The sequence below is a fragment of the Miniopterus schreibersii genome (assembly GCF_964146895.1).
Source record: "Miniopterus schreibersii genome assembly, chromosome: 6".
Lineage (NCBI taxonomy): Eukaryota > Metazoa > Chordata > Mammalia > Chiroptera > Miniopteridae > Miniopterus > Miniopterus schreibersii.
In genome coordinates, this window is record NC_138107.1 from 30,372,960 (window position 1) to 30,390,281 (window position 17,322).

Sequence of the window (17,322 nt, forward strand, 5' to 3'; positions counted from 1 at the left end):
AGCACTCTCAAAAGATGGCCATTAAACAAGTTTAAGAGGCAACCCATTTTATGATGGGGCGCTCTGATAGAAAAATTTTTCTTATGCTAAGTTAAAGTGGCCTCCCGGTTAACTTCCTGTCATCATTCTTGGTCTGCTGAACAACACAGGTTAAGTATCTTCCTCTGTTCACATGTGACTGCTCCTCATTTACTTTTCTTTCTTTTTTTTAATTTATTGATTTAAGAGAAAGAGAAAGAGATCAATTTGTTTTTCTACTCATTTATGCATTCCTTAGTTGCTTCTTGTATGTACCCTGACTGGAGATTGAACTTGAAACCTTGGTTTATGGGGATGACACTGTAACCAAAGTGAACAACCAGGCCAGAGCACAGGTATTTTTCAATATCCATGGTTCTCCTTAGTTTTCTCTTCTATAGAGTAAGTGTGTCAAAATCCTCCAGGATCATTACCCTTGAGAAATACTTAATTTTTAAGTGACCCTCATTCACCCAGGAGTATTTTGACCAAGGCAGAGTACAGTGTCTTTTTTAAAAAAAATATGTCTTTATTGATTTCAGAGAAAGGGAGAGGAAGAGAGAGAGAAACATCAATGATGAGAGAGTCATTGATTGGCTGCCTCCTGCACGCCCCTGACTGGGGATCGAGCCCACAACCCGGGCTTGTGCCCCAACCGGGAATCAAACCTTGATCTCCTGAGTCATAGGTCGATGCTCGACCACTGAGCCACTCCAGCTGGGCCAGTGTCTTTTGATATAGACCAAGGTCAGCAAACTATGGCCCACCAGCCAAATCCACCTGCCACCTGTTTCAGTACAGCCCAAAGGAGAGTGGGTTTTACTTTGGGGGAGTGGGATGCAGGGGCATACATTTTTAAATGTGTTTTTTTTTTTAAATCAAAAGAATATTTCATTACATGTGAAAATGACCTGAAATTCAAATTTGTGTCCATAAATAAAGTTTTACTGCAACACAGTCACACTCATTCCTTTATGTATTTTCTCTGCCTGCTTTTGTGCTAGGGCAGCAGAAATGAGAGTCGTGACAGGGACGGTATAGCCTGCAAAGCCTTAGAATTTACTTTTGCAGAGAAAGTTTTCTGACCCCTGATACAAATAGTTCAATAATACAACCTAAGATAACATTTCTTTTTCTTTTTTTTTTTAAGTATCCATATCACACTGTTGATTCATTTTGAGTTTTCAATTAACTAACAACTTTGGGTCTTTCTTGTACAAACTTTTTTAAATTAGGTGTTTCTCATTATGCACTGTTTCCATATTTAAAATCTAGGTGTGTGATTTTATGCTACTTCTTATTAAATTTCAAGTGATTCCTGTTCATACATTGTTCCAACCTGAAGATACCTTTTGGAATGTTGTTTCATAGTGCACGTTGGCTGACCCTCGAGACTTTGTGTCATCTCTAAATTTTATAAGCATGTCATCATTCGAATTATTGATCGAAATTTTAAATAAAAAAGAATCAAGGATTAGGCCTTCCTAAATGCCATTGCATTCCTCCTGCCCATGTGTACCTCATCTGTTAGTCTCTTGTCTTTGTGAGGTCTGAATGCGTGTCGTTGTCCTGAAATCCCCTGTGCATTCTTTATCTACCCACAGGATATCACATGGTTTTGTCAGGGGATTTGCTAAAATCAAGATCACTCCCCTCCACTGTGAACTTAATAAAGTGGGAGTTATCTGTCTTTAGAAAGTAAATCCACATTGGCTCTCGCTGTTCCTACTTCTTTCACAAAGTATCTTTCTTTTGCTAACCTAAAAATACATGGTTGAATTTGCAAGGAATAAAATTACACAATGCCCCAAGTTCATCCTCAATCTTTCTACACAAACATGAAGTTAGCTGCTCTCCACAAAACTCTAATTATTTTAAGCAGTAATTCGTACGAGAGACCAAAATCTCAGTGCTTGAGTGTACATTATCCTATTTCACATGCGCTCTAGAGATAGAGCAGAGTAACACAGGGACTGTAGCCACTTCCATGACAAAATAGAAGAAAAATATGTTTTCTTAAAAGGTCATGAATTCATGCTGTCAACTCACTTTACCTTGATCTGTACTAAGTGTCTGTACAGTGTTTTGATATGATAGTTTATTGATACAACCGTCCATTCTCTTTTTTTTTAAACTACCAGGCTTCTCTTTCTAATTTTTATGTTGCCCCTACATTTTAAAATTTCCTTTTATTTTTCTTTATTGACCTTTTAATCAAGCATCATGGGTTAGGCTCCAAACTTTGCAATTCAGACATTCCGCTTCAACAAGCATTTCTCAAGCATCTGCATGACAAAGAGGAGGAAGGGCTCTCCCGAGGACACTGAAGAACAGAGGCATGGGCAGAGCGCAGTACAAAATGAAATCTCCTGGTGCCCTGTTCAAAATTCATTAAAAATTATAAGACAGCAACAGCAGAACATTGTAGCAAGCACAGGGCTCTTCTGAGCATGGGGCCCCACGAGGCTCACAGGTGCATGTCCATGAAGCCAGCCCCAGGCACAGGGCATCTAGGATCTTAGCGCGACATCTTCAGTAGAAGAGGGAAATGCCAGCAAATACATGCTTTTGGATTGCAATCTAAAATTCTCCATAAATTCTTAATTTCCATGGGTTCTCGTGTCAACTGTCTTTTTTTTTTCTTATGAGGGCTGGTGAGCCCACAGATATTTTATTGAAATAGCAGTGGTGGTTGACAATACCCTCCATCTTCAGTGAAAAAAAAAGTCTCAACGTTGCAGGAAGATCGATATGGTGAATATAGCGGATTCCCTTTACGATGTGATGGGTCTTAAGGTTTTATTGGTTGGCATGGAGGTATGGACTCAAACAAACCGCATTGAAGTAGATGGTGTAAAGAAGTCTCAGAAAAAAAATTATTTTATTGTTCACACTATTACAGATGTCCCCCATTCCCCTCTCTTTTGCCCATCTGCATTTTATTTTTTATGTCAGGTGGCTTTAATATTGAACTTCAATTTTATAAAAGTCTTTAGATAAAAATATATATTAAATACATATATAAAATATATATTAAATACATAAATTAAAAAAATATATTAAATACAGCAGTTCATTAGTCTCACCTTTTTAAAAGCTAGTTGAGAAGGTCAGAAAATATCACCAAGCGCTATCAGAAAACTATTTTGTGTTGAGATTTGAGAGGTGTTCATTTTCAAGTCCCATGGACAGTGGATGAAGGCATCCCCCCGCCCCCAGCCTGCCCTGTGCATTGAGCAGAGGAGACGTGGCTGCCCCTACCTGGGCGATCGTCAGTGCTGCCCACCCCCAGGCCATTCTGTGGCTACTCCCACGAAAGGCTGCCAGCCTCCTGAGGCGGAGGTCAGGGCAAGCTGACTGCTCTTGGCTGTGCTGGGGCAGCCTCGCCCGGCTTGCACTTTCTTGGTGGCCCCTCTAGGTCTTCCAGCTCCCCCTCTGCACTCCTGCCCCTCCTTCTCTCAGAGTCCTCTCTGCCTACTGGAACCTGTGGGGTGCAGTCTCCCACGGGGTCCTCTGGCTTCACCCCATCCCTCCTACCACCTCTCTCAGCCTCTCCAGCCTGGCTGGGTCTGGGCTCCCTCAAAAGCCCACTGATGTCTTGGCCTCAAGACAATATTCTAAAGTGGCCCACAAGGAAATTTTTTCCTGAGACATCTGACTCTTAGACTGCACATGTGATACCCCTCTCCTTTTATCTCTGTTGGCCCCAGTCCCACAACACTCTCTTCTCCCAAGCAAAATTGTACCTGAAACCCAGAATTTAGTTATTTAGCACTTGAGTTCATTTGTCTAAAGATTACATATTCCAATCCAGTCCATTTACTTTTCACTTAGAAGTCTCTATTCCCATGGCTTCTGAACACTATTTACAAAAAAGAAAAACTCCATTTTCACAAATCACAGAGCTCCAAGGTCACGGTTCTCCTTTTCAGAAAGCTTTCTCTAGAAAAGCAAAAATTAATTTTCACACGTTACAACAGTTACAGTTACATGCTACAGTTAAGCAGCACCCTTCTGCCTCTTTCTTCTTAACAGTTTCACTAGAGAGCCGGGTGAGTGGCTGCTAATGCTTATCTCTGGTCCATTCACCGCTGCACATTGACAGCCTGAGGAACAGTTCTCTCTGCTCAGCAAGCCATGGACTATCAGGGGGCTCCAGGGAGTTCTCAGGAGATCCTGCTCCCCCACTTTATCATCCCAGGTGTGAAGTCCTTGGCCAGGACCTAAAATCTGGGCTCTCCTCATGGAATTTTCCAACTCCCTTTGAGAATTCCCTGGCGGCCCCATAGATCTCACACTGAGAACTATTCTCCAGGCCACCAAGCCCTCCTTCCACACCCTGATGCCACATCCCAAACCTGTGGTGGAGGAAGGTGTTTTTCCTTCAACCCCAAGTCTGGGTTTCTGGTGGATCATAATATATAAACGTACACCCAACTGAAAGGTAAATTCCCGATGTGATTGGTTAACAGGTCAGATCCTTTTCTAAGCAAGGTGACCACACAAAGGGGACTGATGCTGTGTGTCTCAGCATAGTTTCTTTTCATATTATGAGGACTTTGCAACTGCCAGTGGTGCTGCCCACATAAAATTAGAATCTTTCCAGATCTGAGAAGCATAATTCTTGCTATGATACCACCCTATTATACTTGGAGATTTACATCATCATGCAAGAAGAATTTACCACCCTATGCAGGAATGGGGACACACATCTGGCTCTTTTGATTCTTGAGACAAACTTGGAACCAACAAGACCACACCTGCAACTGTGGGAGAAAAGGAAGGTTAGGGCTAAGTGCCCCTCAAAATATTTCTGCCTCCAGATTTCCAGTGCCCAATAAAACACTTTTACCTATATTTTCTCCATTTTTAATACGTATGTTTTATATTACATATGTGACTCTGTATTCTCCTGTTCTCTCGTTTCAAGGTTATAACACATTCTCTTGCATCTCTACAAATAAGATATTAATCTGTGTATGTATTTGTATATAAATAGTTTTGTATATACAGACATCATCTGCTAGTTACACATGATTGGAGATACACAAATCATAGAGCTCCAAGGCTATGGTTCTCCTCTTCAGAAAGCTTTCTCTGTAAAAGCAAAGATTAATTTTCACATGTCAAAACAGTTACGGTTAAAAATATTTTCCATAGCATAATCTCTATTTCATCCAATTTGCTGTCTTTCTATTTCTTTGTTTGGGTCTGTGGTTCAGCTTACGGGATTTCCTCAGGATTCCCGTGCTTGTCTCCTACATAAGAGTGGGTTCTAACAAATTGGAAGCTGCGAATGATTGGGGAGGCTTGCCAGTCATGAGCTTCACTTTGGGGCAGTCTAGCCGGGCTTTTTCATTGAAGGATCTTTGGATTTCAGTGTCTTTAAGTCTTTCCTCCTATTCTGGTCAGATTCCTTAAAGGAAACACTTCCATTTCCTCCTGACTGCCAGCATTTGGGGAGCAAAGTCGGAGAGCAGGGCTGGGGCTTTGGCGCTGAGCATGCAAATGCTCTTTTATTCTCCTTGTTCTCAGGAGGAAAGCCCACGTCTCAATGGAGTCTGTGGTTCCCAGTGCAGAGGCAGTCTCTTTAGCCTTTTCAGATAATAAACCTTCAGTCTCTGCTTGGCTTGGGGTGGGGCAACTACCCAGCTGTATAGAACAGAGACAGGAATTGCTAAGGCTATTTCTCAAATAGGCTTTCAACCAATTCTCCTCATTTTAGTTCCACCCATTTCCCCCATTTCCAGATGTAACTTGCACTGCTAATTCCTAAGTTCTTGTACAGGTTTCGTGGTTTGACAACTATCTGGTTCTCAGCTTCCAAATTTTTGTTATGTTGTTTCCTTTCATAGCCTCTCTATTCCTGTGGTTTTATGCCTTTAAAAACACCTTACTTGTCTTTCAGAAATTCAGGAGAGAGTAGCATGTATTCAATCCACCATCTTTACCCACAATGGCATTTCAAAGCAACATGTTTACAAAGGTGCCAAAGGACTGAGCCAGAGTTAAATGTGGCAGTAACAACCATTGGGCCATGATGAACCACAAAACAAATATGAATTCATCAAACAATGCTATTGAATTAACAGTTAAAATGAAATCAGAAAGTAATTATTAAGATATGTAAGGAGCCCAGCGGGTGTGGCTCAGTGGGTGAGCAGCGACCCATGAACCAGGAGGTCACAGTTTGATTCCCAGTCAAGGCACATGCTCAGGTTGCAGGCTCGATCCCCAGTAGGGAGCGTGCAGGAGGCAGCCGATCCATGTTTCTCTCTCATCATTGATGTTTCTATCTCCCTCTTCCTCTCCCTTCCTCTCTCTCTAAAAGTCAATTTTAGAAAAACATTTTTAAAAAAAGATATGAAAGGAAATTACTCTTCTGATATGTTTGTCCCTTAGGAGAGAATTGTATCTAGTTTGGGTTTCCACATTTAAGAAATGTATGGAAAAGCCCTGGAATAGGGGGAACCAAAAAGTGATTTACAAAACAGGTGACCAAGCCTATGAGTAAAAGCTGTTTAACCTGAAGGCTAAGAGGTAACAATATTTTTAAGCATATGACTGATTTTCCAAGAGAAATACTCATTAACTACTCTCTGTTTCCATTACGGGCTAGCAGAAGAAAATAAGTTGAAGCTATACCAAGAAAATGGGCAATTAAACATTTGAATGGGCATTAGGAGAAAAAGATGAATTTCTCTCTTTGAAAATATTTACAAATTCTATCTGTGAAATTGAAGGTAAATGTGGGCTAGATGACATCTGAACGTCCCTTCCTTCTTTGTATAGGTAATTTCTCATTAATATTAATGTCTGCATTATATTACTGAGCTCATTCTCCAGGGAAAGCAAGCCACTGGTCTCATTTGTTAGAGTGACTGCCGTGGGTTTGCCCTGGCAGACGGAATATGTGAGTTTGGTTTATGCAAGCTCCTATCTGAACTCTTCAATTTCCTGCCTCATTAGAAAGCATAGCCAAAAACAGTTTAATTGATGAAGGATCCCTGAAAACAGAGGAAAAGCGATAAGAAATACAGGTCTTTGCAATTTATTTAGAGGTTCAGAAACATATTATTTTAAATTATAGAGCATTAGAGTAGGGTTCAGAAGAAGTAATTACCCTTATGCTAAATAACTATTTCTGAGCATATCTTAAAGGTAGATAATTTACAGCTAGAAGCAACTATTTTTTAAAAATCTGCTTTACTAAAAATATTAAAAACCGCTCCAAGAAAATTACTTGTAAACTTAATTCATATATGAAAGAGGAAAAATTAGTACTGTGAATACTTGCATTTAGACATTGAAGGCATTCAAAGAGATGTGTCTTAAGTTAAAAAAATTGTACTGAATATGTATTTTTTAAATTCAAAACAACAAATAGTGTGCAAAGTTTCAAGCTATAAGCATTGAATTTCATATGTATTTATAAAACACCCAGTTTACAATGTAATATAATAAAGTTATAACTACATTCCATGTAATGATTTGCAAAGTTATGACTATATATTAATTATGAATGTGTTTTATCTGTTAATGGAAACAAGTGTATTAACATCAACCAAACCTGCCCCAGGCATGGATAGTCAGGTAATAAAAAGCTTTGCTGAAAGGCCAGTCATTTCCTCAGATCCTCATTGGTCTCCCATCACTGTCACTCAACCAGCAGTCAGAGGTTCTGGTCCTAGGGGCCTTGTAATGTCTTCATTCTGTTTACTTTGTGATTTGAGAATGTGAGTGTAGGGTGATGACTCTCTTGATAATTTCAGCTAATACTCCGCATTTGTTGGGGCTTTTCCCTCAATAATTCTACCTGAAAAAAATTTTTATTTGACTTTCTTAAACAAACATGTGCATGGACCTATGTTTTTTTAAAAACAAGTTCTTTTTATTTAAAGTCCATTGAACAGTAGGTTTTTCTTGGGAGTAATTTGCTCTTTATCAAAAATTTGTAAAAACTTCATATTTGTTTAAGCAAAAATGTGCCTTTACATTTTAACTAAATGAACTAAAATGAATGAAAAGACTGGAGAAAATCGAAGTAACTCTTTTCAAGGTCTGTAGGATTTGGCCTTTGTTTTCTCTAACTGGTAGCTATAGTTTCTAGAATGTTTCTGTCATTTGGCCCTCACTTGCAAATGAACACTAATTTAATCAATAAGCATTTTCTGGAAGATTTGTCTACATCAAACCTATGCTGAATTTTTCACATTAAATGTTCATTTCTTACTACACACTAGATGTATCCTTGAAAAATTGTGTGTAAGTTAGTTTTGCAGAAATCATTTGAATTTGCCTTTGAAGAAAATATGTGAAAAGAAAAAAAAAGAATGTGGTTAATTTGTATTTGTTCTGGCAAGCATATTGCCTGCCTCTAGTCCTGTTTTAAATCTAGTTATATACATACTAGATTTGCTAAATGAGATATACAAAATATAAACAAACCAAGCAGGTTTGAATAAACAATCCAATGACAGATTGTATTTATAATTGATTTTTGGTGAATTTGCATTAATGATTTTACCAAATTAATTCCATATAGTAGTAAAATATTGAATATGCTTTTGAGGTAAAATTTAACTGAACAGTGGTCTGTATGGGATTAATAACCAAGAATTCTATAATAATAAGTGTAATCTTGGAGTGATTATTTAAAAAATAATTCTAGGAAGGAATGTCTTACAATCTGTACAACAGATTACAGATCTTAAAATGAAGCTTATCCTCAGATGATCTTTCTAGGCTCCGGGGTTTGTAAAGTATGGGTAACAATTCTGACTGAAAGGTCACCTCTTTCGTGTGCTCCCTGTGACTCCTGAGTAAGAGCACTGCGTGCAGAAAGTATAAAATGCCCAATACGAGCCCTGCTTACAGACAGCGTTTAATGTAGTTAATAATATGTTTTTTATTTATTTTAGAGTGACTGTTCTTTATTTATATTTTCATATGCACATTTTCTTTGAACCTCCTCATTTTCCAAATCCTTTCAATTTCATGAGTTATTAGCACACCAATGTTCTATAGTGTACGCTCACTTTCATCCCAAAGCATTGGTGACTTACTGATAAGTCTCTAAGTATTAACAGTGACATGCCCCCGGCTCCACCTACGAAGATCCTCTCAGTGACAGCTCACCTGGGGAGGCGCCTTCACACAGTCCCCTCTTCCTCCGGATTCTTTCTTTAGGACCCAGATGAGCAGGGTGAGGCTCCAGGCAGTTTGGTAGATGAACAAAATGGCAAATGACCATGATATGTTCCTTGAGAAGGCAGCATTGCTTATTTAGGAAGTGTTTGCTTCCTAAAGGTCACATCATTCAACACTTAAAAAGATGTGGGTGTTTTTTTTGGCATTTGCAAATGTTCTGGATAATTTGTCCACTTCCCATAACGTGTGTTTTGAGTTTCGGTGTTTTCTTCAGGCTCACAGAAATGTCTGGAAACTTGTTTTCACTCTGTCTACAATCAGAATTCTGTGAAACGTGCTCATCTACACGCTAATGCTGAATTTTTTCCTTTGGACACATCAGACATCCTTCCCACTTACTAAAACCTTGGCTAAATAATAGGACTGACTAGTTAGGAATCGAACCAGAAAAAATTAATGATATTGAGGGTGTATGAGACATTTTCTTTAAAAAGCAAAAATTAGATGTTGGCAAAGTACAATATTTGCCCAGTGTAGAAATTAAAACAGTCAAATCATAGTCAATATGCAGCCAGTGACCATCTTTTCAATAACTATACCTCATGATTAATAATGCAGTTTTGTTCAGAAATATAAAGTACCCAATACTGTATGCATTACCTATTGCTGCATAAAAAATTAACTCAAACCCTGCTGGCTCAGTTGGTTGGAGTGTCACCCAGTGCACTGGGAGACCTCGGGTTTGATCCCTGGTCAGGGCACATGCCCAGGTTTTGGGTTCAAACCCGAGTTGGGGCTCATACAAAAGGCAGCCAATCCATGTTCTCTCCCCCCCCCCTTCTTTCCTCTCTCCTCTAAAATTAATGAAACATATCATTGGGTAAAAATTTTAAAAAAGAAAATAACACAAAACTTTAGTGGCTTAAAATAAATGTATTATCTCGTGGGTCAAGGACTTGAAGGGTTGCTTAGTTGTGTGGTTCTGGCTCAGGGTCTATAACAAAGTCAGTCAGGACGTCAGCCAGAGCTGAAGTCATCTAAAGGCTTGACAGGGGCTGGAAGATCCATTTTCAAGTTTACTTATGTGGCTGTTTGCAAGTGGCTTCAGTTTGTCCCCATGTGGGTCTCTCCATGGGATATCTTGAGTGTCCTCACTGCATGGCAGATGGCTTCCCCCAAGATGAGAAATCTAGAGAGCAGCCAGGAAGTCACAGTGCCTTGTATGACTTAGTTTCCCTAGCTACACACTGTCAATTCTGCTTTTTCCTATTTATTAGAAATGAAAAGTAAGTTCCAGGCCACACTTGAGAGTGGGGGAACTAGGCTCCACCTGATTCCATTTGGAAGAGCATGTCCAAGAATTTGTGAACATATTTTCAATCACCACACATACATTAACAAGATTGTTAGAAAGTGGCTTAAATTTATTCAAAACCATTTTTTAATATGAACCTAAATTCTCTCCACAAGCATTACCAGAGGTTGGTTAGATTCTGACTTATTGTTCTGTCCACTAGATCAGCTCCCTCTCTGAAGCACTGACAAATATCAAATCTTGTGATCAGCACAGCTGGACTGCATCTATATTCAAACAACTTTGTGCAATCCATTTTAACTGACAAAAAAAGAACACACAAAAACCTCTCAGTAATCAGACTGGTTGCTAAATTAGATGTGCTTAAATTGAAAGCTAAATAGCTAAATGGGGGGAGAGGATGGTGGTGTTGAATTTCATGTAAAAGAATATTTGAAAATTTTGACCTAGTATTTTCATAACATGATATTTTATTTTCCCTTTCATCAATACAGAGAGGATGGCTGTGTTCCTATCCCAAATCAAGCTACCAGCAGCAATGTTGGCTGCGCAAGCTCATGGGAGGCCTGGCCCACCAGGGAAGGATGGGTTACCTGGGCCACCAGGAGACCCTGGGCCCCAAGGTAAGTCTTCAAGTATAATATTTGTTTACCAGTTCTTTAACGGTCAGTATTTATAACATGCTAATCACTGTTAAGGCGATGTACATGTATATATAAAATGATTTAATATAGAATATCTCATTAATGTTTAACATTCTAGAAACAGATTTTTAACTATTACTTCTTCAAATTTAAAATTAACTGATAATTATCCACTAATCTAAGTGTATTTTAATAGTATTTGTTGTGATAATAACAGCAATAATAGGTGCTTATATATCGTTACTATCTGGGAATCTCAGAATTGTTTTTGCTGCCCTGTTGATGTACATAGACAACAAGAATCATCGTCTTAATATCTTAAAGAAACTGAGGAAAAAGTCTTAAAAGAAGCTACTATAAGTAGTGATTTGGGGCTAAAATATATTTTTGAGAAAATTTAAAACCCTCTCCCTTTAATAGAGCTTGTGGATGGTAACTTTTGAATTTTAAAGAATTTCTCATAGAGTTTCTAAAATTTTTAAAGTAAGACTTTATTTAAATTGGGGGGAAAAATTGACAGATAAAATCTGGGATGTAGCTTGACTAAACCGATCTGGCAAAGCCACTTTCTAGAAAGAGGTTAGCAATCAGCAGAGGAGGCCACATGGACCCTGGTTTAGAAGATTCACAATTCCAACAAGGAAATATTAAATCCATTGAGTACATACTGTGAGAGATAAGACCAGGGAAACTGCTTTTCATGTGTTACCATGGAGCTCAAGAGTCCTCCTTGAAATCATCAAAAGCTTGTTTAGGAAAAAAGAGAAAGTTGACAACAAAATTACATAGGAATACAGTCCCCAGGGCCATATATGCAGAGAATTATTTTCCTTTCACTGGTTCACTTTCCTTCCTACTGCTCCTCTGTAACGTTGAGCCTTGTTTTCTGTAGGAAGGGCCCAAGGTGAATGACATGCCCTCTCTCATCGGAAAGAGCAACAACTATCCCCAGTCACAGGAGCCCAACTTATAATCGAGAGTGACAAGGCTTCTGGTTTCGTGAGCACACTGTAAAACAACAATAGTAAAATCACTCTAGTTACCTAAACAGTACATTCTGTCTTTCCCTTTGATCGTAGAGAGGTTTGCAGATAGAGGGAAAGTGTAGAATCAGGTGCAGCCTTCTGTGTGCACTGTGGTGCAGAGGGTGGTTCATCATGATCTTTTGTTAGTTGGGTCTGTTCTGAAGTCGGAGCTTATGAGACTGGAAGGAAGAGCTTGAAAGCCCATCTGAAGACATATGATGCCTCAGAAGGCATGAAGAATAATGACTGTAGGAGAAAAACCTTGAACAGATGCTTCGAACAGTGGCAGTCTAAGAGGGCAAGGGCAATGGAAAGCCAGGACATCGAGGAAAACTGTTCTGGAACTGCAGTCACCTGTCCACACAACACCTGTTTCCAGGCCCCCTTCCCGTGTAGGGAAGGACCACCTGGAAGGCTCCAGCTGAGTCCACAGTGTCAGCCAAGCTTTTGGAAACCAGACTCCTACTCACCACATGACTTCCCTTCTTTTTTGTGAGGGGTTTCTGTGGGTTTTACCTGCTGTCCTGCCAAGGAGATCTTACAGCCTGCTTCTGCTCCTGATAGGGATTTCGGGTGCAATTCTTGAATTTGAAAGACTTCCCTGAATGATTTTCAACTTTTTTAAAAACCAAGGATTAGTGAGGTTGACAAAACTTTGGTCTCACCTGAGAGTTTCTGACAACAGACACGTCTTGACTACCGTCCAGCTGGGTGGCTCCTCAGTGTTTGCCTGATATCTCCTTTTCAGTATTTGTTAAATGCCAGAAATGCAGGAGAAAAATAAACCCTGCAAACTACAGGATGCGTTTTTCAAGGCATATTTGCCTATATCATGCTATACTGATAATCCTCCCTAAGGCCACAAAGAAATCTCATTCTGCGAAGGAAACCGAGGGGCTGCCGCTTGTTTTTTGGTGCCTCCCCAGAAGTTCACAAGGAACTGAAGCGCTGTTCTCTGAGGGATAAATAGATATGAAGTGCTCAGAAGATGAAGTATACGTGTAGCTTCAAAGCTTTGCTCCGCTCGACATAAAAGTTTTCTCGAAAAGGAGCAAAAGAAATGTATGTAGAACCGTGGCCCAGAGGGGAGAGGTGCGGGCGCTGAGCAGCAGTGTGTCTGCCCGAGTGTGAATTCTGTTTGATGGTGGCTCTTCTGAAATTTCTAAAAGAATTCGTTTTTCAGTGTTTTTCAGAAAAGAAATCCATTTTCACTTGAAGTAAAGGGGTGTGATTTGAAATATGCACTATAGAACGAGTCCTTTATTATATTGCTGTGTTTAGGGAGGGACAGAAATGTGAAGGGGTCTGTCTCATTCGTTTCCTGTGCTTATTTTGAAAAGCAGAAGACATGTAAAGAGCAAGGAGAAAATCAACGCGAGAGTATTAGAAGCACGCGATCCAACTTGGAAAAGGGAGTTACTGCTCCCACCGAGGTTGTGGTCATGAAAACTGGGGGACCCTCTTTGCGCACCCTGATCTCGCAGTGAAAAGAGTGAATCGTTCTGACTTGAGTTGGGTCACCTTGTTTGCTTTTTTCCCTCAATTCTCAAAGCGAGTGATTGTTGGCATCTTTTTAAAATTCAGAGGCACTTCCAGTTTTATGTTTTGACCGTCCCGTGCGTTTCTGATCCTTGCTTCCCGCTGCCACTGAGGACACTTTCCGTGGTGGGCATTCCCGCCTCGGGCCTGCAGCGTGGGGGCTGATTGCTTCCCGCCTGGGGTGAGCGAGACTGTGCCCCTAGGATCACAGAGCCTCCGTCCAGCTGGCTTCCCATGTGTGAGCAAGAGAGGCGCATTTTCCTAACAGACCTTCGCCTCTCGAACGAGTTTTAGGAGAAAGGACTTTATTTAAATGTTTTTCAAACCACAGTTGGTTCTCACTTCTGTGAAAACCCAGAAGAACAGATGCCACTCTCGAAAGCCCGGTCCACTCAGGAAAAAATCCCACTGCGTGGATGTGGGTCAGGAGAAAACAGGTCCAGCCATTTCATGTACTCTCCACCCATGTTGAAAAGACACTATTGGGAATGATTGTTCTTACTTTGGAACTTTTCAAGTTTAGCTGTTATTGGTTTATAATGAAGGAAAGTTGCTGTTATTTGTAAGCCAGTGGCCCATAAGGTGGTTCATGTGATTGATATAGATTTGACCTTTCAGATCTGTCAGCAGTAGGGGGCTTAGGTAATGGGAGGCATGTGTGTGTCAAAATGATTGAAGGGCGCTGTGGTCCATTAGTAGAAGAGACCCGGGAGGCCAAACAACTTATGAGGCTTGAGGCAGGCCCCACATGAAGAATTGTCCCTCCAAAAATGCCAGTAACACTCCTTTACTGGTCTCATTTGTCCAGTATGCATATAGATGCACAGATTTATAGTTTTGGAAGAATGTCCCTGGAGTTGAAATGGAAATCTCCCTACTGGAAATAAAGACTCCCACCTGTAAAACTACAGCAGCACCGAGTTTCCTCGCTGACTAGTGCCTCTAGGCGCTTTAGATGAGGACACTGTTGTTGGGTTTCTGTTTTCCTACATAGGCTACCGTGATATCACACTGTCACCCTCCATATTTTGAGGCCGTGGAAATGCATGTTCATTTGCACAGAGAGACCCTCCTTTTAGTCGTTTCCAAATTTCAAGTGAGGCCTACCCTAACTGGGTGAAAAGCGTAATTCTAGAAAATAGGAAAGATGCTGTTGACTTAATTAGTATTCCAATCTGAAGTTTTGTTGTGAGGCAATTATAAAAGAAGACCCTGTGACTTTACAGCAGCCTTCGTACGTGATGAGTGTGGGGCCTTGTGCAATTCAACAGCTTTGTCTACTAATAGTAGGTTGTTATTAACCTAATGAGCTGAGAGATTTCGGCAAATTAATTATTACATTTGACAGGAAAAGTGTAAATGTTACCTCCTATACAAGTATACAAATTATTGTCTCTTGTTTTCTGATACCGTGTTCACTTAAATTCATGTGGAATAATATATTTTTGCCTTAATTAAGATCTGAGAACTGAATTTAAAAACATAGGTTTTAGCAGATATATTCTTCATTTGGAATTGTGTTATAGTCTTGTTAATCCTCTTATTAATCAAAAGTTCATATATCTTTAGTTATTTTTCTTTCTTTGTCATTTTCTTAGCCTATGATCTTAAGCACCTACTGAGATAACTTGAAAGTAAACTTTATAATCTTTCTGTAACAGTAAAACCTAGCTTGGACTATCAAATATACCTGAGGCATGAAATGTTATTTTTTTACAGAAAAGTTTAAATAATGTATTTGAAAGGGTGCTTTTAAAGTGACCCTAAGTACAAACATTTTTTTCTTGTTGTTTATATGTGTTAAATGAAAGTCACTTACATACAAGAAATCCTGGGAATATTTTAAAGTTGAATATGTGTCAACTTAGGGTTATTGGGCCACATATTCAGGCCACTGCTCTCTCTAGGATCTAGGACTGTATTGAACATCTATAACATAGTTTTCAGCTATAAGTGTGAAGAGCTGCCATTGGATATATTTCTAACATGCACCTCAAAGTATATCCTGAATATATATTCTTTTTCCTCTATTTTCACATTTATGGTCAGGTCACGCCTCCAAAGCCAAGAAATAATGATGTGGTGATTACAGTGCTAATGTTATTTGAATAATAATGTATACACTGTATGGTCAAGTCAAGACTGGTAACCCCCGAACTAATGTCTAATTCTGAGCAATAATGGGAAATAATTTGTCCTATATACTTATCATAGAGAAAATTAAAACTTTTTCTCCTATTGTGTTCAGCTGTAATAACACACCTTTATAGACAGGCACGTAGTTAGGGCCTATTGTTTCCTACTGAGATACTCTCCTACTTAATAGCCTTGCTGTGTGTCTCCATGATTCTGCATGACTGCTCCGTTCACCCACGACCAAGAGCCATTGTTTAAGTATGAAAAAATTGGAAATTAAAATTCTATTTATTATCACTGTGAAACTCTTAAAGCCACAGAACCTTTTCTTCAAAGTCTTACATGGTTGCCATTATATAAAACAGATTAAAAACACCTTATGCTGCCTTAATTTTAAAGCAGGATTAAGGCCTCCCAGAGACACAAATCACTCTGTACCTTCCTACCTGAGGTGACAACAGGCATGCTCAGTAATAGGAATGAGTTTAATCTTAAAGTGCACAGAAATCTTAGACCTGATTCCTTTTGGTTCGAGTACCTTAAACTGACGAAGTGACTTTAGAGGGATCCCTCAGTCTCCTGCTCTCGGGAGCTGCGGCAGCTCCCTCCGCGGGGTTAGGAGCGGCCGTGCTAAGCGTGGGGCGGCTGCGTGAGCCTCGCCAGGAAGGGGAGCCTGTGCTCGAGGCAGCCGTCGGAACACAGTCCCGGTCTCGCCCTCTCCTGACTCCTAGATGGGTGCGTTCACATTCGGGGGTGCGCAGAGGAGGTTTACAGTTGTTCACGGGGAAAAAGGCATACAGGTTGTGATTATTACAATAGTTTTATTAGCTCGAAAGAATGTCACAATGCAACTGGAAGCCTACTTTTGCCCACCCTTGTACAGTCACACTCTTCCTGGCATTTATTAAAATGATGAGCTTTTGTTCCTTTCATTCCCTGTGATTCTTAGACTAAGGCCTGGCTTCTTGTTGTCACATTACTTTGTCCTCACAGTAAGCAGCACTCTTTCAGTATATTTATATTTAGCCTGCACCTACCCTCTAGATAGAATTCCCATGGAAAATGGCTCACACCCCTTGTCATCACATTTGAAAGAAGATTGGAATGATTGAGTTGAGTTACTTAGGTAACATTTTCAGTGCCCAAAATCTCACTATCAAATGTTTGACTAATTGTTCTTTTTATAGTGGTTGCATATTTTTAAGATCTTCATTGCCTATTGCATCTAATCTGTTAGGTGTGTAAGTTTAATATGCGGTTAATACAAAACAGATAGCTAAAATAGTATATTAGAGCTATGTGTTAAGTGGACAAATTACAGAAATATCCTAGACTAGAAACATGGCTCTTATTTGTGCTGTGTTGCCATAGAATTCTCTTACTTTTGTGTCTCTCTTTTTCTATCTTTCCCCCTTAGGCTACCGAGGACAGAAAGGAGAAAGAGGGGAACCTGGAATTGGGCTTCCAGGGAGCCCGGGTCTTCCTGGGACTTCAG

The 17,322-nt window shown here is 39.8% G+C and overlaps 1 protein-coding gene across 1 annotated transcript in view; it reads left to right on the forward strand.

The window, feature by feature from the left end:
• Positions 1-17,322, forward strand: part of COL19A1 (collagen type XIX alpha 1 chain) — a 284,762-nt gene that overhangs the window by 265,239 nt on the left and 2,201 nt on the right. The window contains exons 50-51 of the mRNA XM_081141246.1: positions 10,978-11,106; positions 17,245-17,322. Coding sequence (XP_080997372.1) covers positions 10,978-11,106; positions 17,245-17,322 — 207 coding nt within the window. The remainder of the gene's footprint in view (positions 1-10,977; positions 11,107-17,244) is intronic.